This window comes from Anopheles bellator, chromosome 2 (assembly GCF_943735745.2).
Source record: "Anopheles bellator chromosome 2, idAnoBellAS_SP24_06.2, whole genome shotgun sequence".
Classification (NCBI taxonomy): domain Eukaryota; kingdom Metazoa; phylum Arthropoda; class Insecta; order Diptera; family Culicidae; genus Anopheles; species Anopheles bellator.
The window spans coordinates 8,226,233-8,250,843 of NC_071286.1; the positions used below are offsets into that span (position 1 = coordinate 8,226,233).

At 49.1% G+C, this 24,611-nt stretch overlaps 1 protein-coding gene across 1 annotated transcript in view; it reads right to left on the minus strand.

Annotated features, from left to right (window-relative positions):
• LOC131208868 (uncharacterized) overlaps window positions 1–24,611 on the minus strand; it is a 39,887-nt gene that overhangs the window by 8,465 nt on the left and 6,811 nt on the right. The window contains exons 2-12 of the mRNA XM_058201781.1: window positions 12,386–12,485; window positions 10,074–10,393; window positions 3,722–3,857; window positions 3,346–3,654; window positions 3,144–3,284; window positions 2,907–3,059; window positions 2,703–2,833; window positions 2,494–2,577; window positions 1,230–1,784; window positions 848–1,162; window positions 503–779 (exon numbers count right to left, since the gene is read on the minus strand). Coding sequence (XP_058057764.1) covers window positions 503–779; window positions 848–1,162; window positions 1,230–1,784; window positions 2,494–2,577; window positions 2,703–2,833; window positions 2,907–3,059; window positions 3,144–3,284; window positions 3,346–3,654; window positions 3,722–3,857; window positions 10,074–10,393; window positions 12,386–12,485 — 2,521 coding nt within the window. The remainder of the gene's footprint in view (window positions 1–502; window positions 780–847; window positions 1,163–1,229; window positions 1,785–2,493; window positions 2,578–2,702; window positions 2,834–2,906; window positions 3,060–3,143; window positions 3,285–3,345; window positions 3,655–3,721; window positions 3,858–10,073; window positions 10,394–12,385; window positions 12,486–24,611) is intronic.

The following is a 24,611-nucleotide window of genomic DNA, read 5'->3' on the forward strand; positions in this document are numbered from 1 at the left end:
TGTTTGAACAGCTCTCGTATTTTGCAGCCCTTCCAGATTCTCACTTCAGGTATGGAATGCATAAATTGGAATCTCATTGCAACAAGTGTATTGATGTTCAGGGACACTATACTGAAATTCTATTTTTCATATCGAAGCCCATAACTTATTGAACAACCGAGTAGACACACCGACACCGGTTGTGAGATGCGCGCAGGACCAACGGGTTCTCTAGCCGCGCTAAGCTCTACGGTCACACCGCGCGACGGAGGGCACACTGGAGGACACAGTGGGTGTACGTGGCCGCTATAGGTGTGTGTGTGTTTGTGACTACGAAACTGTGTGTGTGCTAGTCCAAAAACTCGTGGTGGTCATAACGTGGTGGAGGTTTGCTGTGTGTCTCAAGGTGCCGTTAGGTCAGAGATGAGATGAGATGGTGGCGGAGGTGAGTGTGACTGGTCCTAGGATGGGGCCGTGAGGTGATGACTGCTGTGTGGATGGCGCTGTCGGACAGGGCACTGACTTGTTTCTCCTTCAGCAGTCGCAGCCGCTGCAGCAGCGGAAGCCCGGCCCCGATCGGGCTCGGCACCTTGTCGGAGGCGGCCTCCTTGCTGGCCTCGTCCTCCGTGTGGATGTCGTCGGACTTGACGCGCGGCATGCGCTTCAGCATGGTTTTGGGCGTTTTGCTGCCACTGCCCCCGCTGCCGCCACTGCCGGTCCCGCCGCCACCGGCCCCGCCGGCAGCCGGCTGGAGCGGTTGCATCTCGATCGATTCGTTGCTCCTCCGGGTCGTACCCGTCCTGGCAGGAGCGATACGAAAGGGATCAGTGCCCACCATCGGTCGTCGGTCAGCCGGGGAAAAACTTACCTGGACTTGCGCAGGGCGTTCTTCAGTCCCTTCACATCACACCTTAGCTTATCTACGATACGTTTTGAGGCACTATTATCACTACTATCACCTTGGTTATTGTGGGTATTTGAGCTCCGTTCGGCGGCGTGTTCCTTCGCGGCGTGCCGGTTGGCGTGCTTCTTGTTGACGCACCGCACCTCCATCAGTCTTTTCCTTCCGAGCGTCTGCAGGATCTCTTGTGCTTCCGGGTAGTCCTTCATCGCGGTCAGCACGTCCTCGCGGGACAGCGAGAACAGCTCCGAGTAGCCGACCGACCGCACGTCCGCCGTTCGCCTAGCCACATCATGGACACATATTACCAACGGAAGCCCGTTTTTTCGCGGGGGCCGGGGTCACTCACTTGTTCAGCCCGTCCAGGTTGAGGATGCCGATCTCGCCGAAAAAGTCGCCCGCCTTCATCGTCGTCAGCACCTTGCCGGTCTCGCTCAGCACCTCCAGGATGCCGTCGGCGATGATGAACATCTCGCGGGCGACCTCGCCCTTCCGGCAGATCGAGTCGCCGGGCGTGAAGATGTACGCCTTCATCTTCAGCACCAGGTCGTGCAGGAACTCGGGCTGGCACTCCTGGAATATTGTCACCTTCTTCAGCACGCTCAAATTGACATGTAAGGCCAGTTCGGTTTTCAGCTTGTCCGGCAGCAGCCCGAGCGCCGTGTTGATGTCGCCGCCGCCCTGTATCCGGCCCCGCGACCAGCTGTAGTCGTACCAGCGGAGCACCCGCCGCTTCATCCCGCCCGGCACCTTGTGGTGGCGCATGTACGTCTTCGCCCCGTCCAGCAGCCGCTCGAACTCGAGCCGGTTCGCGTTCCGGTTCGTGATGACGTTGCCCACCTGGCCGACGATGGTGGCGAAGATGAACACACCGATCAAGTAGCTAACGATGGTGAACACGTACCTAGCGGAACGGGGAACACGGAACGCCGGAATTACGCCTCGCTCGGTTTGCCACTCCGCCGCCGCCGCCGATGCATGGGATCAAAGTTTTCGAATATAACTGCCCACCGTTCTCGGTTTTGAAGGAAATGTCCGCTCGAGGATTGCCAATGCTGGAAAAGTGCCACGGTCTGAAGGTCTGTCCATCTAACGAAGCAACTGCGTGGAGCCCAACCTCCACGCCGGGAGCCGAGGGAGTGATATTCGAAAACTTTGATTCACTTCTGGATTGCCTCAGACGGGTGATGGGGCTTCAAGACGCAGAAGTTGAAGAGTTTTTTTCCGCTTCGAAAGGGCCATCAATTTCTCCCCCCCCCCCCCACAGGTTCGGTGTCCAATTGACTCGAACCGTCAATCGATAAATCAACTTCAGGCTTCAGCCAGTCCAGTTCGGGCGTGACATGCAAAAGATCTGCGCGTGCGATGAGGATACGGTTGACCCACGCAATATGACGAGGATATGTGTGGAACCCGGGGCAGCTGAGTAAGGGATTCCGGTAACGGATTGGACGGACGGACAAATCGGCGGACAGCCTCCAGAAAACTTCGTGGACCGAGAAGAGTGGATTCCTGGGACACAGATATGGTGGGAGTTATATTCGAAAACATTGCCGCCATCCCAGCGCCGGCGCATGCAGAAAAGGGACACAAAGTGACCTGCGTGTGCCTACCCGCGGGACGAGTTGAACTGGAGCAGCCGGGACTTGAGACCACGGCGCGGAAGTGATCTAGGGCCGTCCGCCGATTGTGACGGTCTGGTGGGGGAATGGTGGAGTTCCGGTGTTCCCGGCCAGCCAGCAGTAGCCGGAAAGGCAGAGTAAGGCATTTTTCGGGGCGTTAGACACGGACGTGGCGGACCAGCGAATGGGTGCTTACTTACTCGGCGTTCGTCTCCGGGGTCGGCAGATCGCCGATGGTCGTCAGGGTGAGCGTCGACCAGTACAGGCTGCCGAGGTACTTGCGCGTCAGGGTGGCGTAGTCGCCGGGCCGGTACGGGTACACCCAGTCGCCCTGTGTGAAGAGAACCAGCGTCTTAAATTAGCACCGGGTGCCTTTGTTAACTTGAGCCGCTATGGTCTCCTACCTGGAAGCCCTCGGCCTCGGACAGCAGGAAGTAGAAGCACCCGAACCAGTGCGCCAGGATCAGCAGGATGTGGATCAGGTTGACCACCCGCCACAGGTTAGGCCACACGGTGCGACTCTCCACGATGTAGTAATACTTGACCGCCCGATAGACCTGCGACCGAGAGGGAAAGAGGACAAAGACCGATCAGACATCCCGCCCCGAGGGCCACGGATATCCCTCTCTCGGGTGGCTCACTTTGAAGAACCTCGGAAACCGCAGCATCGGCTGACTGCCCAGCCGAATCTGCAGGATATCCAGCGGGATCAGGGCCGCCAGGTCGAGGAGGAAGGCGCGGGACCGCAGGTAGTGTCCCGCCAGTTTCTTCGAGTCGTACACCTGCGTGGAAGCGGTACGATTAGTGCGATCCACCATAGTCACACCTGACCAGGCCACTCACCATTAGACCCTGCTCCAGGTAGCCCGTCCGCAGCTGTACCGCCACGTCTAAGATGAATACTATATCGGTGAGGCAATCACAGGAGATCCAGAAGCGATTCGCGTTGCTCTGCAGTTCCGGGAAGCTCTGGCGCACGATCAGCGTCCAGAGGTTGTACAGGATGCTGATCGTGACGAGCATCAGCCAGTAGAAGTAAAAGTTCTCGTCCGGATTGACGACCGTGCGGGGAATCTTGGCGAAGCGCCGCCTCCGGCGGACCGTTTTCTCCGCGTCGGTCGCACCCTCCGAACCAGTGTCCTCGACCGTTTCCTGTTCGATAGCGATGGCATTAGACACAATCCACGGCACCACTATCACGGCCCTCAGGCTGACCTACCTGAGCCTCCGGTATCTGGCGGGTCGAAAAGCGCTTCAAAAAGGAGTCCTCTCGCTTCAGAGGAGGTTTCTTCTGCATGGCAGAGGAAATTTGTACCGTTGTCCGCAGCTTCATCCATCGCTGGTTCGACTTCGTCCTGATGGTGGTACCGAAACGTGAGGAAAGCAAACGGAGAACGGAGAGGATCGTTAAAAGATTTCGCTTCCCGCAGACACTAGCACTACGCTGCCACTCGGCGTGGCGGCTGCGGAGCACCAGCTTACGGCTAGAGAGAGTGACAGAGAGACAGAGAGAGAGAGAGAGAGAGAGAGAGAGAGAGAGAGAGAGGCTTGCGAAAGAAGCGACTGTTACCAATCGAGGAGAAGGGTTTAAATTTCGAGCACGCCATAGTTTTCCGTCAGCGGAAAGTGTTTGGTTTATTTACGATTGTTTTGCTGTTTATTACGACACATGATGTAAAGATTTCAAAAGCAAAATACACACTCGGGCACACGCTAGAGGGTTAGGTTAACGGGTTAGGTACATCGATAAGGGAACAGATAGTAAAGACCGTTGCCGGGTGATGTAGTTTGAGCACGTTTTAGTACACATTTAAAACCTGTCAACGTCTGCCGAACACGTCTAAGTAGGCTAGGCTAAGCTTTTGGCTGGGGATTGGTCTAATCGTTCGCTTAATTTCGACTAAACGGGTGTGCGTCAGCTGGGACGTTACGAGACGACGACAGAACACATTCAGGAAGGGCAGAAGAATAAAGTAGTAAAAACTGTAAACGTTTAAGAAAACACTATACACGACACCAACCAAACTGTATCCATCTATTCGAGTTTGCTAATCCTTTTTTCTGGTTTAAATGGAGTGCTTGTGTGTCTGTGGGGTCGCCTACGGAAGGTGTTTGTGGGATCAATCGATCACAGCTTAAGCCGCACGCGTTAAGTACTGTTATTATTGTGAAGGTATATCGAGTGCTTAACAAATGTTGTGACCCCAAAAGGGTGAGGTGTCGTTGCGACCCACTGATGCGGTGTACTAGTAAATGGTGCGGTGTACTAGCAAGGAAGCTGGCGTAGCTTCCGTCGCAGTGTTTACTCGACAAAGACCACATCGTACAACATCATACACGGGACAGAGAAAGAGCGAAGAGTGAGTGAGAGAAGTAAAATGTGAGACAGAATAAGAGAGAGAAAGAGAGAGTGAGAGAGAGAAACAGGACACGTGGTCCCGGACGGTAGAGCAGATTGTCTAAATTGCAGAAGAGATAAAAAGACAGGACACATTCTTGAAAAGTAACGTGTAAGTGGCGCAGAACAGACGAGACAGAGTGACGAACGAACGAACGAACGAACGAACGAATGCCAACGAATAAACGCACAAAATCCGATCGCCAGCCAGTTTCACCGTTCCGTGTAGCTAGAGTTGTTAAGTAAAAAGAACGAGTATGAACGAGAAAAACGACACAGTTGAAAGTTTTAGCAACAAAGCGACAACTTAATTCCTAAAAGAAGTCCATAATCATGTGGTCAAGTTTTGTCGCTAAATGTTGCTAAAACTTGCAAAGTTGTTTAGAAAACAGTGAAACACACAACATTTATTGTTAGTTTTGTTTTTATTGTCTATTCTATCTTGTAATTATCTGGAAAATTGATTGACATTTGAGAGAGAAATCGGTACACTTAGCGTCTTTGTAGAAATCAAATTGGAACTATCAATCAAATAGTATTAAGTGAGAAACGAGGACATAACGAAACAGTAATGTACTAGTAACAACCATTCGGTAAATTGAACCGTTTTTATCTAGAAAGAACCGCACAACAGAGGAATTTGACGCATTTCAGTCCCCAAGGGGAACATTGTAGGGTCCGGTTACGAAAAGTGGTCAGCCGTTCGAAACTTAATGAAAATCTATTTACGGAGCGGAAATGCAACGTGAGAGTTGAAAAAGGCTTTCCAAGAATTTCTTGCCCAATCGCCACCACAAGTATTTGGACATCAACACGGCCAAAGATCGCCTAATGTGTGTCGACAGGCTTATGATTCCAACTGGCTTACTGGAGGTTGATGATTGGGGGTTAGCGATTTAGGTTCCCGCAGCTGTAACGCACCGTAGCTGTCTGCATGATTCGTCCTAATTTCGTAAATTAGATTAGTCCGTAGTTTGAGAACTACATCGCGGTCGCCGTTTGCTTCACCAATAAACAGCAATTACACGCTTTGATAATTGGACAGTGCTCGGTGGTGGCCAAGGTTGCTGAAAGTCGTTAGAAAGTCTCCGCGTCGACTAGGGCCCGGCCATGCTTGGGACGCCCAACCACGAAGCCCAACAGGCTAGGGCTAGGGTTGACTAGTCGGGGGCCGAGAGTTTCTTGGAAACAATCCAAACGCGCAAACAATATAATTGTGACTGCTTTTGCAATGAAGCGAAGGGAAGAATTCGGTCTCCTTCCCGGAGCGAAGGCAATTTAGACACAACCCCCTCCGGCTTAAGGACACCGGCGGGGTAGGATCTGGGCCCATGCTAGGTCCGTACGCGCAAAAGGGAGGCTGCTACAAAGTGCTACCGAGAAAATGGTGGCCCAAAAAAAGTTTCCCAAAATTAATCTCAAAGTTCGGGCGCTAGACCCCGGGCGGCGTTCGATCAAAGCCCACAGTGATTCGCAGCGGTTTGGCAGCGCAGTCGGATTAATGGCTTGACCTTTGGCGGTGTTTAATCAAACTTTAACCGGTGAACGCGATGGTATCCGGGTATTTGGATTGCCTGCACAAACGATTGCACATTTTTGGTTGCGTATTGTAATTGGGTAAAATTGACTCTAATCGGGACTCCTCCGAATGTAGGACATTAGGACAGGTTAGCGAAGATTTTCAAGAAATTTGCCCCGCTTGGGGCGGCTTTCGAGTGCCACGGTTGTGACAAAGTACGGAGTAGCGAAACTCTGCTCATAACTTAGGCAAACGAAATTGGTCTCCTTAGCATATTGAAACTTAATTGCTTCCAGGGCATTGTAAAACGGTCTTTTTAGCAGCGCTTTAGCACAAGACAAAGTGGCAAAGTTTTCCAATCAGCTGTCCTACTATCAGACGCCATTATGGCGGGCCATTCGTCATTGCAGACGCTGTCGGTTTCGCGGGGCCCCGTGCTTGGGTCGCGGTGAAATTTGTTCGCCCTGTGTGGGAATTTGCCTTACGATAGTTTGCCAGCGGCCAGAATTCAAACGCGTTAACGCGTTTGCTTTGAACGGAATGGTTTCTAAGGAGCACACGGATGAAACACTTTTCCTCTGTTGTGCAGCTTTTTTTCTCTCTCTCTAGGGCCCATCCTATCGGAGGAAAACAGGCACCGCGCAGTCATGGTGAGTTGCCAGGGCCAGTTCACTTTGTGCGTGCAGCTATGGGGACCGTTCGGGCGAGTTGCTTCGTAACCACCCGGTCGCTCGGTAATGCATCGCCACCGGATCGCCGGACAGAACGCTGTCCGGCGGTTCGTAACGACCCTTTAACCTGGTGCTAGGATACGGCCTGGTTGCCAGCGTGGCATCGCCGCGTCATCCGCGTGGACTAAACGTGTGCTGAGCGACCTCTCTTCCTCGACCGACGCTGGCACTACGTTAACAGGATCATAAGTTTGAGTTACCACCGGGTAAGCTTATTAGTGCACGGCCCCGTTGCTGCCACTACTTATCGGCAAACGGCCAGAACACTTGCGGAATGTGCATTCCCATAGGGCAGCCGGGGGTTTTGCGTAAGGTATGTGGGTCACGCTCGTCATGCTGCTCGTAACGTATCGAACTAGCACCATCGGGTGACCGTGGCCCCGTTGGTGTTGCCGATTGTTTGAGTTCGAGAGGTTGTAGTGAGTGTACTATTCGTCTACGGACAAAAAGCTGAGATTGAAGACAAACAATCCTCGGCACACGGTTCCGTTACTTCCGTTCCCGTTTACAAGGCTCTATCTCTAGCACCAGGTTTTCTAGCGAGACGCGTTTTATGACTAGTTGACTATCGCGGTGGTTACTTGCAAGCTACGCACATCCGGGTCCGAGCCTTCTCACCATCACTGGCGATACTCTAAACTAGTGTTCTAATCCATCATGTCCATCCAGCTAGTAAAAATAATAAAGACGGCCCGGAAATGTGTTTTGTTGAAACAAAAGAAAAGGAATTGTGAGAACAATTTTTAAGAAAACAACCACGTCCAAAGTTGCAAACAAAAAAAAAAGGTTGTTTAACAAATCCGATCCAACCGATGGTTCCCCGCATCTTATCGAGCATCACTTTATCACTTTGTGCCATTGCACGGGGTTGCAGCCCCGTCAACAAAACCTTCGAACAAGTTGAGAAGCCCAACAAACCACGGTTTGGCAGTTTGGAGCATAACTGTCAAAGTTTGCTCGTGTAACATCTTGTTTTTTGCGTGGCCCACCGCCAACGCCCACGGCGATCTTCTTGGGGTCGGTTCCCGGTCGGCAGCCAGCATCGGAACGGTTGTCGAAAACAACGCCAGGCCGTTGTAATAAATGAACCTGCTTTCGTGGCTGTCAGAGCTGTCAAAGCTCAGTGCGGCCGATCGCGCCATCGTTCGCCGAATCGTTTCTGCGCCCCAGAACCGGGGCCAGTATGGAAAGTGTGTGTGGGGGCCATCGGGAATTGTTTTCCTTGATTGTGCTGCACCAGGCCAGAGCTAGATGATTTATTTTATGAAACACTAATGTAGGTCATCGCAGGCCGGAGATAAGTGCCCGCCGTTCGGTTCCCGGGGGCGGACTCATCGTGCGCACATCGTTCGTTTGCAGTAATTTATGATCCGGATTGGAGAAGAATTGAGCATCAATAATGGCGCTGTTGGCAGTGCAAGTGTGCAGTAATGGGTTTTCCCAAGTGATAAAGGCTACTCGCTCGTAAGATGACGGGGACACATGCATTCTGGAGGCGGAAAGAAAAAGAGGCCAACAAAAAAAACAAAAACGGTTACTTTGCTGGAATTAGAAGACTGAATCTGTTCTGGTAAGAAATGCTAAATGTTACAGACGTCAAGAAGGGTTTCAGAGGGAAGGGAAGAGAGTGAGAGGGACATAGTAGTAGTGGAGGTAGTAGTAGTAGTCTAAGTAGGCCGCTGGCCGATGAAACAACATAAAAAACGAATACGGAGACAGAGCATTAGATTTGGCACCGTTCCTCTTAATCTTCCGCAGCGAACAGTAGTAGGCCATGACGGCGCGCAGGTTCTTCCAGCTTTGCGCCCCGCGCGTCGTGCCGTTGGACGAGATGGACTTGCTGAGCTGTTGCTGGTGGTGCGGTCCGGGTGCCTGCAGGTGCTGGTGGTGGTGGTGGTGGCTCGAGAGCGACCCGAGCGATCCTGTCAACCGGCCTGCGTCCAGCGACGAACTGGCCATCGACGGGTGGCTGACGCGATGCCGGGTCAGCAGCGCACCGCCCCCTCCGACACTGTCGAAGGACACCATCCGATTCAGGACCCCTTCGCCGTCCTCGTCCTCATCGTCGTCGCGCAGCGAGAAGCGCCTCGATCGCCGGCTGCCCGTGCGGGACAGCGGGTGGCGCTGCCGGTGGTACTGGTACCAGCGGGCCATGGCCGCACTGTGATCGGTCTCGTTGAAGCTCTGGCTACGGTCGATCGCTTGATAGTGGGCCCGAGCCACGGCCCGACTTGAGCCCGCTTGGTCCGCACTGTTTGCGCGGGACACCAGCGAACTACGCGACCGATGCAGGGGGCAAGCAAGGGTTTGTTTTCGGTACACCGAGGACACCGAGTTTCGCGTGACAAATGACAGCGAGAGAGAGAGAGAGAGAGAGAGAGAGAGAAAGAGAGAGAAAGAAAGAGAGAAATGGGCGAGAGAAGGGACTATTTACAACGGAATGCATCAGACCTGTCGACGCGGTGACTCCTCGGGGGTCGATCACTCGGGCAAAGATCGATGCACACGGCCAACATTAATCCTCCCATTTTGACAGTTCGTGGAGTTTGGGGAGTTGGGAGCAACGAGACACGCACAAAATGGACGGCACAGATCTTGACGAGGGCCAATTAATTACGGAACCGGCGGAAGCGCTTCGATCGGTTCGAATCGGCGTGCGTGAGTGTTTGCTAAGGATGGCATCGGGGCGTGTTCTACGTGTCCTGACGTTGGGATACAGGGGGCCACCTGACCGAATTAACGCTAGGGGCGGCCACGGTACTCAGGAACCAATCGCAAAGGATGGCCAAGGGAAGGGACCGAGTGTGTTTTTTTTTTTCGCAGTTTTTGTGCGCGACGCAACAGAGGACATCCGGTTCGCAGGCCACGTTTTAAACGAACCATTTCCGCTTTCCACGCGCACGGGTCTAATTGAAACACTTACCGCTGGCCGGAACCCTTGCTGCCGGACGAAGCCTGATTGCTCGAGTCGTCCTCCTCGTCGCGGGAGGTCGCAATCGATGCCGTGCCGGTGTTGGTCCCCGGCGACAGCAGCGTCGGGCTGAGCAGGCTGGAGCAGGCCGGGTTCTCGCCGCCCGGCCCGACGCCGCCGGATCCACTTCCGGTGGTAGCGTGGCCGGATGCGGTGGCACCGAAGGCCCCGAACGGCTGAATCTGCGTACTGGCGGACGATATGGTCGAACATGTCGGTAGTCCTGCTGCTCCGGATGCGGCCGCTGCTGCACTCGGATTCGTTGGGTCCATCTGCCCCGGGAGCGATCGGCCGAACGAGCAAAAAGCCCCCCGAGAGAGAGAGAGAGAGGGAGAGAGCAAAAGGAAAGAGAAGAGTATGTTAACAGTTTGAAGACGTGCGGCGGTAGTCAGCCTCAACGGGGAGGGCCCCGGGAACCCGGTGGCCCTTTTCTCATCGACACCGTTGCTACGGGGTTTAGTGCAGCCAGCTGTGGTGCAATCGGTGCAGGATGCAGGTTTATAGCTGCGGTTTTTCTACTTTTTTTGGTTCTATCGTCGCATTGGCGCCGCTGGACACCGCAGCCACGTGTGCATATTGCATTCGCTACCGATGCAGGTGTGGACCGCGTGCGGATATTAGGGGATTATTACTTGTTTTCTAATGCCCGAACGGGCGTGTGTGACCATCACAGTGCGTGCTAATGGACGAGGGCCGGGGACCTGTGGGGAAGGATAACGCAACCGACATCGGTCGGTTGTTTCACGACGGGAAAGGACCTTATCGGCGTCGGGGAGTGGAATACATTCATGGGTGTGCTCAGAAGCTATAGCGAATGTGCAAAAAACGATCGTTTCGAGGGTGCTTTGGATCATATTTAGAACTGAGCTGAGTAAATGGAAGTTAAGAAATATTGTTGGAACTGAACTAGAGGGCAAAAGGGCTGAAAACTTACATCTAGTTTGAAAGCGAAGTTTTGAAAATCACACGAAAACTCTACCCCAAAAAAAAATGCTTGGTCCAGTCATGCTTGGTGTTTCGCATTCCCAAGGCCCCGTTAAAATTTAATTTGTATCCCGCCAAAACGACGCGTATCGATTGCGGTCCATAAAGAGGTCAGTTTCGGATATTTCGGACACACCCAAAATGATGAACCGATCGGCAGAGGCACGGGCTCGGAAAAACTAAATCAATTTGTCGTAAAACAGATCCCCGCTTTCTGGTACGAAACTGACAGACAGACGCTTTATTTTGGCGAGTTGGTGCTCCGAACGATTGGTGTTATAGAATTGGGAGCACTCTTGGGTAGTTGGATGGAAAATCAGTGGGCGAAACATTTCAATCAAAGCGCCCCCCTTGGAGTGGAGGTCGGTTGTAGGTCGTAGCTCCGAATGGCTCCCCAGGGAGTTGGGAACCGTGAAACGGTTCGAATCCAGACGTTGAAACGGTAATTTGATGGGTGCGAAATCAAACAACCGTTCGTACGGATTGTGATTTTTATTGTTGACCTCTCTATTCTGTTTGTCAAACCGGACCCCATGTCACGACAGTTGCGACGCTTCAAAAATAACGACCCGGAAACATGAAAGTAATATTACAGAGCCACTCCTAAAATTTTTATAATACATACAGAATGAAACATTCGATAAGAGAAATTGGAAACAGCTTAGAGACGAAAAGCGATACAGATTCTATTACATATGTACAGTAAAAGTATACAGAAACGATGCATCGACACCGACACCGTCTTGTGAAACTGTTTTTAACAAAACCAAACCGAGGCCGGCGTGTCGGGTTGCAGATGATCGAAAAAACGCTTGAACATGCTTAAAAGTCGAAAAAACACAACTGCAGAAAGGCGGCATTTGTTGGAACAGAAGAGTTGCGCATAAGTTGAAGGAGCAAAACCGAAATCTAGAGTAAAACTAGAACAGGCGAACGGCATAGCTTTCGGGGGAAACAGCGCCCTTGGCTGAGGGCAGGCTTTTTTGTACAGCTCGAACGGCAAATAATATCGCTCAGCGCGCGGTTAGCTTGCGTAGCGCTAGAAAGCATGGCGTAAATTAGATCAAACGAGATCACCAGTCGCGGATGCCGGAAGCGCAGTGATAGCAGTTCATGCGGCCGATCAGCAGCAGAGCAGCTCGAGGAACCAACGTAAACAAGCCGGAAAGCGAACTGGAACAGGCTACGAGAACAGGAACGAATGCAAAAAACAGTGACCCTCCCCCAGCATGGGAGGATTGTCGCCCATTCGCGGCGCAGCTCATGCTTTGGTAACGTACCGTCGCACCGTATGCCCAATGCGTCTCGTTTGAGATGACCGTCGAGGCTAACACCAGACGGTTACCAACAAACAACACCTGAACGTTAACATTCAACCTGCTGAGAAATAGAGAGAGAGAGAGAGAGAAAATGGAATGAGAAACGCTGAATGGGTGCGGATGGCGTAATGCCACAGTGCGGGCCCCCAGATCGGGTTTTGACGAAATGTATGAGGAATACCTGGCTCAATTACATGCTGCATGTGATATTACTTCCGCTTTCGATTTGCCTACATTCACCACTCTTGTCCCCAGCCTGTTTCCGAATATTTCAAGGATGTTTTAAGGAGCACGGGGCAATCGCTTCCCTTTCAAGCGATCACAAAGCGTCACGCAGTCAGTTTCGTGTGAGAAGAAAAGAGTTATTAAAGCCCCTCAAAAGCGTTGGCGGAATCAGATTGAAAAGAGATATTATTTGCATATGAAAAGTGCCGGAAGCACTAAAAGTAGGCCCGTGATAGGAAAATAGAACGTGTCAGGGTGTTCAGGAACCGGAACGGTTCGCATGGTCCGTGATCGTGCATGGAACGATGTCTTTGTGTCTGCCGGTAAGCCAATTTCAAAGTTTAACGAAACCAATCACGATTCGCGTATGTGGGCCTTTTGTTAGTGCGAACGTTGGTAAAGCCGCTAGGAAAAGTGTTTCAGTTTACTCGAAAAGCATTGAATTATTTCTTCGTCAATTCTTCTTAAAAACGCTTTATGGTTCATTTTACCATCCAGAGTTTGTACTGAGTGTCATATAAAAACAATTTTAATTTTAATTTCGAAACTTTTTTAATTCATTCGTTTGATTAATTGAGCATACCACCCTTCTCGGGCGAGTGAGGGCACAAATTTATTACCATAACGAGTTACTTTCGAAACGAGTAGTAACTTTCATTAAAAAATCTCCACATCCCGCCAACATTGTTGTACGAAAATCGATCAATAAATAATTTGCCACATCTCGGCCGGCACTACGATGCACGCTAAACTTCCTCTCCGGATCGCCTCTGTCGCCGTGTGTGGCTCCCGCATTCATCCCCACAATCACCCCCTTTGGGAACGAGAAAATTAAAATTGGCAACGGAGCGCAATTCCTTCGATACATACTAAGCACCTCCAGGATGCGCCTGTATCGCTTGCAAGTTTCAACAGGTGAAGAGCTTTGCCAACGTCGCTCTGCGCCGTCCACCGAACTCTGCACCGAAGGACGGAGTTGTTCGGGATGGAAAAGTTTTGTTTTTTTTCTTCAAAAATTACGCCACAAAGTATGATGGGTGAAAATATTACCATTAACTCGCCTGACTTCCTTCCGATCTCGCATCGGCACTTTCCGTTGCTCGGCCAATCCGAAGCCGAAAAAGCCTAGTTAGTTTCACCCAAACTGATTCTGATTTCCAAGAAAGTCCCGACGCCTGCAGCACGAAGCACAGCACGGAAGTAACTTCATAATTATACTTTCATAACAACTTGAACTCTTCTCGGCCCACGGTGCACGGTCCGGAAGTTTCTTTTCGTCGGAACGGCAAAGTTTTGCATCGATTCGTTCGCAGTACTTTGCCCACTTACCAGCTCCGCGCGCGGCGCAAGTTGATCAGTGGCGGCCAAGAAACACAACTTCCTTCACGTTCGTCGCGGGCACTCTGTCGTTTCCGGTTCGTGTCGTTGAAGTCAGCTTATGTTTGCTGTTTAATACGCACCGTGGCCGTCTCCGCGATATCAAGGGAATACTTTTACCTTGAAATTTGGTCAGACCAACCCAACAGAAGCGGCGCTTATTAATTTCTTCGTGCAGTTCTCTGTTGCCACAATCTGAACTGACTGATATTCGTCTCCGTAGCTACCTCACTCAAAGGCTTACGGGGCCCATCACTGCCCATTCGGTGTGGGGCTTTCGCTGGGCAATCGATATCGGAACGTGCGTTGCCGCGGCCCTGAAATGATCGTACTTTGCGCGGAGCCAGCACGTGAATCATTGACGTGATTTCTTCGGGGAATAATTTACGTTCGTGCTGCCGCTGCGAGTTCGATGGCAATATGGGTGTTTGCTTCCAGTATTAATGCTTCCCTCCTGAGGAATTCCTTATTCAATCGCTCGGAAGCCGACCAAAGCCGACCGCGAGTTGCTACGGAAGGAACTCCGTAGCTAATAAAACCATTTTTCACCATCGTGGGCCCACACTGGGTGGCGAATGTGGCTTGGAAAAAGCCATTGCGCAATGGTTGGAATGGCCACGTCGACACCAACCCCGTTACCGGTGGTGGTAAATTCAAACGAGAATATCTACAAATTGTAATTTATTGTTTATGTAAATGGCGGGAAATAGGAGTTGGCAAGGTTATTGCAGGAACCGGTACACCTAACGGTGTCAAGGCTGGCAGGCAGGGTCGCTGTCGCTATGAGTCTCCGTGCTCCGTGAGCCTTGAAATCAGTGTCGGGCACTGTTTGAATAGCGGACTCGTCTCCCATAAACGTATCTTTTCCGCTTTTACGAACTTATCTGCCGCGTCGACGGTTTTATTTGTGCGCCTGTCCGGCCGTTCATGATTGGCTTGAGTTGGGGCCGTCATTTGTTGACTCTCGGTGCGTGTCAATGGCTCGTATCAGTCGAATAGAAAATCAAAACCGAAATCACTTGCGTCGTACGTATTGACCGCCGGCTTTGACACTGATCCTTGCGTTTACGGTTCGAAATGTCAAACTGGTCCCGGCAGGGGAATTTCCATGGACCCGCCGCTGAAGTCGTCCCTTGTTAGGCCACTGAAAATGTAATCCACTTACGGAAACTCTGCTCGACTGGCCCCGAAAAAAAAAACGAACCGAACCCAAACTATGGTCTGGGGCCGGACGATAGATTGAGGGAGATGCCACCCGAGACGGGCCGCCATCTCTCACATTGGACAACAACTTTGTCAACATACCGACCCAGCGCCGCTTTGCTCAGCGGCGACACTTTACCCTGTGCTGTGCACATGGATTTGGGATTTACTGACGACAGTTTGCGTCGCATCCGGGCGGTGGCTGGCCAGCGGATCTACGTCGTGTCCATCATTGTCCGGTTAGTGTCACGCAGCTGCCGCTGGCGAAAGCCGAGGGGTCCGAAAGCATAATTCTCGGTGATGGTTGCGTTGGGCACACGCTGGGGCGTGTGTGCTTCTGGGTTGATAGCGTCCGATGGTCCTGGATGGTTTGGGCAACAGATTGCCAATAACATGGCCAAAGTTACGCCGTACGTACGCTCGGCTATGTGTTGCCGTAAAACATTATGACAGTGGTGCTTGACGGCGCGCCGCTTTTTCTGGCTGGTGGGCGATATTTTTCCAAGCAAACATTCATCAAACCGGGTTGAGATCGGACCGATGCTTTCATCGGGCGCACGGTTCACTGCAGACCAATGCTTGTGACAAACAGGAGGCCTTAATCCAAATTGGGAAAAAACTTTGCTTATTGTTTAGATGACTCAATTACGTATTCATAGCATGTCTATTGTGCATTTCTGTTGTTGATTCGTATTTCACAATATAGAGGGAAAATGGGTTTATAATAAAAACATCTTTCCTGAAACGGTCAGTACAAACCCCTAGAGGAACAATAAAGCTATATTCACCCCAAAATCGTGTTGGAAAAGAGAATCTATGAGTACTACACCCAACGGGCCGATTGGCCCAACGACAGTCAACGTCGGGGTCTTCAATTCAACCGTGATTGGAGCAATTACCCATTTTCATGGTGTGCATGTGCTTCTAAATACTCCTAGGAGAATCGTCCAATAACCTTTTCTTTATTAGCAATTCGGTGTTCATTATTCCTAATTCGCTGATGGAAGCATAGAGCTAGGGACACAACCGGTTACAGTATCGCAGACAGTAATTACTGGCCAAACGAGACGCCCGTGTGTGCCCTTTATGATTGCCGTGGGGTTGCGAGAATTGAAGCACAATTGTTTTCACAGAACGGTGGCGATGTGGCGAATGGAGCGATGGTATCGAAAATATTTATGCGTTTTTCAATTCAATTATCTGTGCTAGCTGCGGTGTGATTTATTGGTCCATAGCGAACGCGAATGAACAGATAATTTAAATTATGCTTTAAAGAATTGAATACTATATTCAAATTATCCCTCTATGAGGCTTAGCTTACAGTTTTTAGTTATCTGCCCCGTTAGTTTGAAATTATTTACCGCAAGCTGAATGAAGTTGCGGTACGGTTAGTAGGTTGTTCATTTGACCAATATACAAGTTGATTGGATTTTCCGGAATATGGTACATTTGCATGGCTCAAGCCTTACGGACGAACGGACATGCCTTCCGCCGTATGACTTTCATTCACATTCAGATAGCGCTCATTAGTGAAAGCTCGTCCACCATAACGATTTGGCTTCCATGAATCCCACTTTTGAGTTGCTGGAAATTGTATCCGAAACGCGGACCGCATTCCATGCCCGGCCCGTGCGACGCGTGTCCGTACGCTGAATCGTGCGCGAATGCAAATTTACATTAGCGTGCCATTAGAGAGACGTTTTCAGCCAACTCACAACCGGCTCAGATTTCCAATCACCTTTCACAGCTTTTGGCTCACGCCAATCTCAAATATCGGCGCCCAACATGGGCTGGGGAACCATTAAACTCCACTCTTTCGCTGTGAGTTCACTGTAGCCTCCGTTCCCGGCTAGACGACACGGCTGCTAACGATTATTCGATCCCTTCAACCGAAGGCGATTCACTTTTCGCCTCTAGGCTCCAGTTGGCACCAGTGACGTTACGGTTCTGGAGTGTGATTTAGAGGGCATCCTAGCAACGCCGCCAACTGGGTTGTGCCCAGGGAAATGGCACACTCTCTAGCATCATGACGCCATGGCACGGAAATCGTGAACGGAAAGAACGGACCATGGTTGGCTGGAGTGGTGTCATTATTAAAATGATTTATGGCATCTTTGAAGGCCGCTGACGCCCGCAATGAGTACCGCAGGGCTGGCGGGGCCAAAGATAGCCGGCGGATAACGAAGATGCAACGTTAACGAAGCAGCTGCACCGGAACTGGGAGGCGGTCTTGCAGTTCTCTCGTGTCTGGCAGCCGTCATCGTCCTGTCGCAATGTAAATTAGGTGTTGTCGGCGTCAGTGCTAGTTTTGCGCTGCAGGATGCGATGTGTCGCGTTCAGACAATATTTTGTCATCTTTTGTTCGGAATTGTGGCGTGCTAATCAGCGAGGAGCTATTTTGGAAGTTTATTTTATATTCAAGCCAATCATCGCATCTCTCAGGCGCACAAATTGGAGCAAGTGCTTGCAGTGTGAAGTAATTTGGCCGTATTGTGAAAAGACTCATCATGAAAGAGGACAAGAGTCACCGACTAAAGCAGTATGCCATTTGCGGAAACTTTTACATTGAAGCCATGTAGCTAAAGGTTTCGGGTTCATACATGAGACGCTAAAAGTGGTAACGATGAAAGGGCTGTTGCATAAATAGGAGCTGAAAATACAAAAGATACTTTATTCCACTCCATTCTCTTGCCGGTAAACATTTGGCTAGCGGAGGCGAAGAAAGCACACGAAGGCTTTGTTCTAAAATTCGGACTAAATTTTAACCACCATGCAGAAGCCACGAGGAAATGTTCACAAATGTTGACTTAAAAATCATGCCAAATGTTGCCTCGGAACTCGGAATGAAGGAAGTATGCGTATCGATTTGTGGATGCAAAAACGGAATGCTCTTTGAAACCTAATCCTAGCATGGAAGTGTTTTTTGCATCAAATTTCGTTTCTATTCAAACCGTATTCATGTAAATCGGCAGACATGCGGGTTTTCTGTTATGAGTGGAAATTCTTTCGGCATAAATGGCATTGACGTTCGGGAAAAAAACATTCTTCTATGGTGGGTGGTTTTTATAATGTTCGTTTCCTTTCTGCCCGGGCTGTGATGGAAGGTGATGTGATGTTACAAATTACAAAAATTTGAAGCATTTTGCAAAGAAAATATGCTCGTTATCCCTCCTACTTGGAAATGGCAGAAAGCAGATAATGAGATCGCTTTAATGAATTCCACGATAGAAGTTTTGTCAAAATCTCAACAACACTGTAACGTAAAGTGGCAAGCGGACTAATGAAAACACAAAAGATAAATTATCCTCCACCAAACCGAAAGACCAAAGGCCGGACATTGGTCAGGATGGGGAAAGAAGAAGCGTAACTTTCTATTGGACGGCAGCAGCAGTCGGAACTTTTGGCAGTGCCTTTGGATATGCGCGAGTCATCGAGATAGTTAGCAAAAGCAAACAGTTACAGTTGGTTATAAAATCATGATTTGGTGGACTCTTCTCCGATACTTAAATGGAAAAGAACGCAGTTTTGACTTTTATTGAAAATTGAGTAACATTAAATATCAGAGAATTGGATCAAAAATTAATTCGATTTTTCCAACGAGAGATTTAAATGGAGGCGCCTGGTGCCGCTCGCCTGGTAGTGGAAACATCCTCTGCGGGTTTGAAGAAATACGTTGCTCAGTGCGACAACATTTGAGTTTGTCTCCGCTACAGCAAAACCGTTTGTGGTACTGGCCTGCATTCGCCCGGCTTCCGACTGCAGATTACGGGAAGAAAATCATAGGGAACATGGGAACGGGAAGAAAATCACAGCGGGAGTCGAGCACGTGCCGATATCTTGCGGATATGTTGGCTGCTCTCTGATTGCGGCATAATTCGACAAAATATATAAAAATAAAGCCCCATAATTACCGTATTTTTCCGTGTATAACGCGCACCCGTGTATAACGCGCACCCATATTTTAAGAGAAAAAAATTGGAAAAAAAGTTTTTTATTATACATTTTTCAGATATGTAATATCCAAAAAATACCAAATGATAATAATGTATAATGTAATAATGAAGTATCCGGAAATATGTGATTTAAAATAAATGCTTTATTCGATTTTCGATTATTTTGTGGCGTTAGATTACTACACACGTCAGTGACTTATGGTAAAAAGTTCGGCCATTTTAAATTATCACTTAATCTTTGACAGCTGTTTTACTGTGCTCGTGTTTTGGCCCATCGGCGATTTTTTTTCTCTTCCAAAAAATGGATGGCAAGGAATCTATATCAAACTATATAACTTGCGTAGAAAACGAAATTAAGAGCACGGACGCATTCAAAATGTTGACTGTGGCTAATGGTGAAGCTTTTAAGACCAAAAACAGCACTTATCGGTAGCTCAAAAATTTCTAAAAGGCCGAGAAGATGTAAACTTCGAAAAGCAAAGTTTGGTCGAATGTGAACGGCCACGTGTGGCCACAAGCGCGGAATACAAAAATGAAACCCAAATGTCGTGAAATTTTTTGAACAGACCACGTGCATACGAAATTTAAGATCGTTGCTTGTGTGCGAATTTTTGGCTAAAAACTACAAACTAATGATGCCAAAGCCACCGTATTGACCAAATCTGGCCCCCTATGGCTTTTTCTAGTTTCCAAATCTCAAATTACCGCTTTGTGGTCAATTAATTTAGGAGAAGACAGAAATCGCCGATAAGACAAAACACGTTCCAGCAAAACAGCTGTAAAACATTAACTGAGCTTTAAAAATAGCCGAAATTTTCAACATAAGTGAGTGACATATGTAGCAACATTACGCAACAAAGAAATCGAAAATCAAATAAAGCATTTATTTTAAATCACAAATTCCCGGTACTTATTTGACAGAATGTATATACGATAAAAGACCCCCAAATTTAGCTACATATTATATGTAACTTATAATATTGTATAGATAATTATATTCCTAACAAATGTTTCATTTCATAATTTATTCAATAATATCATAAAATATGTACCTAAAAGGGCTCATTTGTATGTTTAGAGGAGACAAAATTTTTACTACCCTTGTATAACGCGCACCAAGATTTTAGAGCTAAAAAAAAATGGGAAAAAAGTGCGCATTATACACGGAAAAATACGGTACTTTCCTTCGCAGTTTATGTCAACAATGCTGAGGACAGCAACAAACAACCTCTTAAATTTGTTTTCGTAACCCAAATTTATGATAGGATGTTGGGAGAATCGCACATTTTATTGGTCTTCTCCGGATAGGTTCGGATTTAATGCGTATAGCGCAGGTGGTATTTATTTTTACATGCTTAATGCAAAAATCCAATCTAAATGCCATTGTCCGTTAGGAGGCATTTCAAAATAAACTCGTGTTATAATTATGCGCGGGAACTTTTCCGGCCACCTTGCCTGGTGTTGTTCTGTATCCACTCAACGGTACCCTTAACGGTTGTGAATAGTGTGGCAATAATGCCTTTCAAATGTTTTTTTTAAGGACACAACTGTTGATTTGTTGGTTTTAATGTAGCCTATTGGTATAATCAGCAGCTTTATAAATAAGTTCCGTAATAAATCTTCACCTCTAACACGGCATGCATGTCGCTTTTCTGTGACAATTTTTCTCCGCAAGAAAACGAACAACGCTGCAAGTTACTCCTTTATGCTGTTTTTACTATCCCTGAGATCTCATGGCTTCACGTAAAACAAAAGGGCGAGTGCTTTAAATTTAACCATCAACTGTAGCCATCGTTGGCAATGTCGAAGCAATTTTCAAAGTCAGCTTCAACAGAAGCCTCCCACAAATGCGGTTGCCCAGCCCCAGTCCGGTTGGTCATTTTGGGTCGTGTCGAGGGAAATTCTTGCAAATTTTATCACCAACCACGGTACACGGTTTTCTGGCGATCGCCCGACAAAAGTATGCAGGTCGGAGTATCTCCCAGGCTAGGGTTCGTCAAACAGCCCCAGCATATTGTTGCGTGTTACCAACTTACCAACAACAGGGACACGCTATTTCGGTCCGCCGTAGAAAAGAGCGGACCAGAGCATCGACCACACGTGGAGCTGCCTCGGGACTGTCCGGGGCAGCAACCCAGGTGCTGGTAACGTTTAGGAAAACATTTTGATAAAACAACGCCATCGTCATCCGGTCGCTTGCCCGTTGGTGGCTTGGGGTAGCGCGGAGAGCCGCTTAGTTTGTTTTATTCTAATGAAAGAAAGACTCTATGCAAATGTTCGTTGTACGAATTTTGGCAGTGCAACAGTTTGTCGCTTCCGGCGGTTCATCAAGCGGTCAATGCTGGTGGCTTTGCGGGGCAGTACCCAATTGATACAAACAGTGGTCGCCGGGTCGCTTTTAGTCCGGTGGCCTCAAAGTGGTCTCGGTGAGAATGTTGCTGAAATTTGATTTAAATTAATTGCCTCATTTAAAACGAATTCTGGTCGCGGCTTAACGCGCTGGGCTGTGGGTTTATCTGCCACTTTCATCCGCGATGTGCTGTGTGACATCCAAGGCTCACGTTGTGCTTGACCACATGAAAGAGATTAATTTATGGTGCGAGAACAGGTACCAGACGGCTGATTACGTTCGCGGTTCGCCAATGCCGTGCGCCGTGATTTTGCGGCGAACGGGCGTGGGGTTGCGTAAACATTGGCACCTCGCCCAGGATAAACAGGACACGGTGTGGCTAATCAACACACAAATTGACTACTCGATAAACCGTCTGGCACGCTTTAAAATAGGCTTTCGATTTTAAGCCGTTTGCTTATTGGATATCAGTCCGCAAACGTTTCCACAGCTTGGGCCGCGTAGGTCCACTATAGGTGATGAGATTTTAAAGACCCTCGTTCGGTACGGATTCCGGTTGGGGCCACGGTTTAAAGAGTTTAGCGTGCGCTGTTTTAGTGAATTCAATTCTAAGACGTTGACCAAATCCAAACGTGCACACGCCACTCGTATCTGAGGGATCGCTAAAACTACGGATCTCGTTGGACTCCTCTATGTGGTGCTATGTAGAGGTTCACTCTGCTCCGCTAGTGGGCCTCGTCTATTCGATCCGTGTGAAACGCTACGCTACGCGTCAAAACTTCACAAGACGTGAGGGCGAAACGCGAAACTCACTTCGGCAATACGTACCTTCGGCTCGGGCTCCGCCAACAGGTGTTCCAGCTCCTGATTCGCGTCGACCAATTTGGTTCGTTTGTTTGCGTTCGTTCGACGCACGGTGGAGTGTTTGAAAGCAAATATTGATCGTTAAATGCTGCCTCGATTCGAGTGCGTAGAGTGAAATTATGTGTAGCTACAAACGGGACTTTGCGAAGTGGTCACATTGACAATATATGCAAATCACACGGACACACGGGAGCTGGACCAGACGGACCTGGACTTTATGTACAGGGCACGACACACGAGACAGCGAGACATTCCGAGCCAAAGGAAGAAAACTCATCGAGCCGCAGATGTGAATCTTGCAGCTCGGTCGGCTGCGTGCCTCGTTTGCTAACGTGGCGGCCCATTGTCCCGAAAACTTCATCTCAACTTTCACTATTCCGTGGAAGGGCACGGAACAACAGCGGAATACATTTTAAGGAAATGAATCAACATACCGGACAGAAATACATAAATCACTCGCCCTCAGCCTGTATCAGTTAAGGCGAAGCGGAGCTCGACCCGCTGGCTGAGCGTGGCGGCGAAAGCTTTCGTACGGCTGATGAGAATAAAATCAGAATGGAACCTCTGGCCCTGCGTTGGGGCCAACTTTTTACACGTCCAGTGCGCGGAGGAAGGTCACACGCCGAGCCGTCGTCTTTCGGTGTCGTTCGAAAATGTTTCCCCCCCTGGTTTGGTTCTTTTTTTTTTTGCAGGAATTTCTCCATATTTTTAGCGACCTTTACCATATTTTTGCCTGATAAGCTCGATTTCAAGACCACGCTTGGCTGGGTCTTCATGCACGCGTGAGTTATGCGGCTGTTGCACGATCCGGACGACAGCGAAAGCCGTAGTGGCCCAGCCCCAGATGAGCAACAAATCTGTTTGGCGCTTTAACAAGTTGTTTCGTCGCTGTTTTTGGGTGTCCACGGTGCTAAACGATTTGTGTGGTACCCGAACGGAACAATGATTTACGGGAAGTGGGAATTACGTTCGGATCTTGAGCACGAAAATCAAAGAGGGCACTACAAAAGACGGAGGCACACTCAGATCGAAGGCAATCTTCGTTGCTAATTTTTGTGCCTTCTCCCGACTGAGTGGTGGGGTCCGAAAGCCTCTACGGAGGTTTTAATCATCCCACCCCAGGGGGAGAACATTGAACGAAGCGACAATGAAGGAGTGTGCAAAGAGGGAACACAGAAGTGTTGAACAACACGGAGACTGTAATCGGATCGCCAGATCAGACCGGCACATCGAAGGACGAGTGCATAGTACGGACATAAAACATGACAGGTATGGCAGGGGTTTAAATTAAGGGAGGCTATTATAGTACATTCAACCATACCTTGACCTCGCGTATGGTCGACGGTATGAAGAACTTAATTTTCCGTCTAACCTCCATGATGTGGGGCATGCAATGGGACGCAGAGAAACAACAGAGGAAGAGAGGCCGCCTCGAGTCTGCGAGTGATCACCGAGAACACGATCTTCGTGTTGTCACGGACCGATCGTACGATACAGTGAGCTGATGATGATGATTACGGTGATCGTGATATGATGATGCGCTACGATGCGATTGGTCGTTTGGCCGTTGCGGTTTTGTATCGTTCAGTTAGCGATAGACCCTTTCGAGTAGTGAGGGTTTCGTTGCCCCCAAAAACTGGCTGCATTTGCTGCTCAAAGCGGTGGACTGAAAATTTGGCGACTGTCGTTTAAAGCCGACGGTAAGAGTAGGTTTTAGTAATATCACATTAAAACATTATCATGCATCAGCGATCAGAGTTCTGCCAATCGGGCAACGGGATCGATTTGTTGCTGTTCGTTGTTAAAATCCACACAACACAATGCTAAAATAAGGTAATTTGAATGGTATAGCAGAATGTACGAATGATACAAAAGAGAAAGTAGAACCAGATGAAGAATAGAAGAGAGAAAGAGAGAGAAGAAGCTTTAGTTTCGAGATGTTAGCCAAGTGGCGTGAAACAGTGATGAAGGCGCATTTACATACCTATAAAGTGAAATGAGAAGAGAAAGAGAGAAAAATGTAATTAGAGAAAGAAGAAAACTATATTTGAACACGAAACAGCAGCCAACTGGCGGGCCACCGGACAAACGTTAACCGTCTTTGGCAACAAACAGTGAAAACACAACTATTGGACACGATCAACAGGTGATACGATCCTGGGGCAGGGCAGCTAAGAAGCAGAGTTTGGAAAAACATGTATAAGCTCTTTATGGA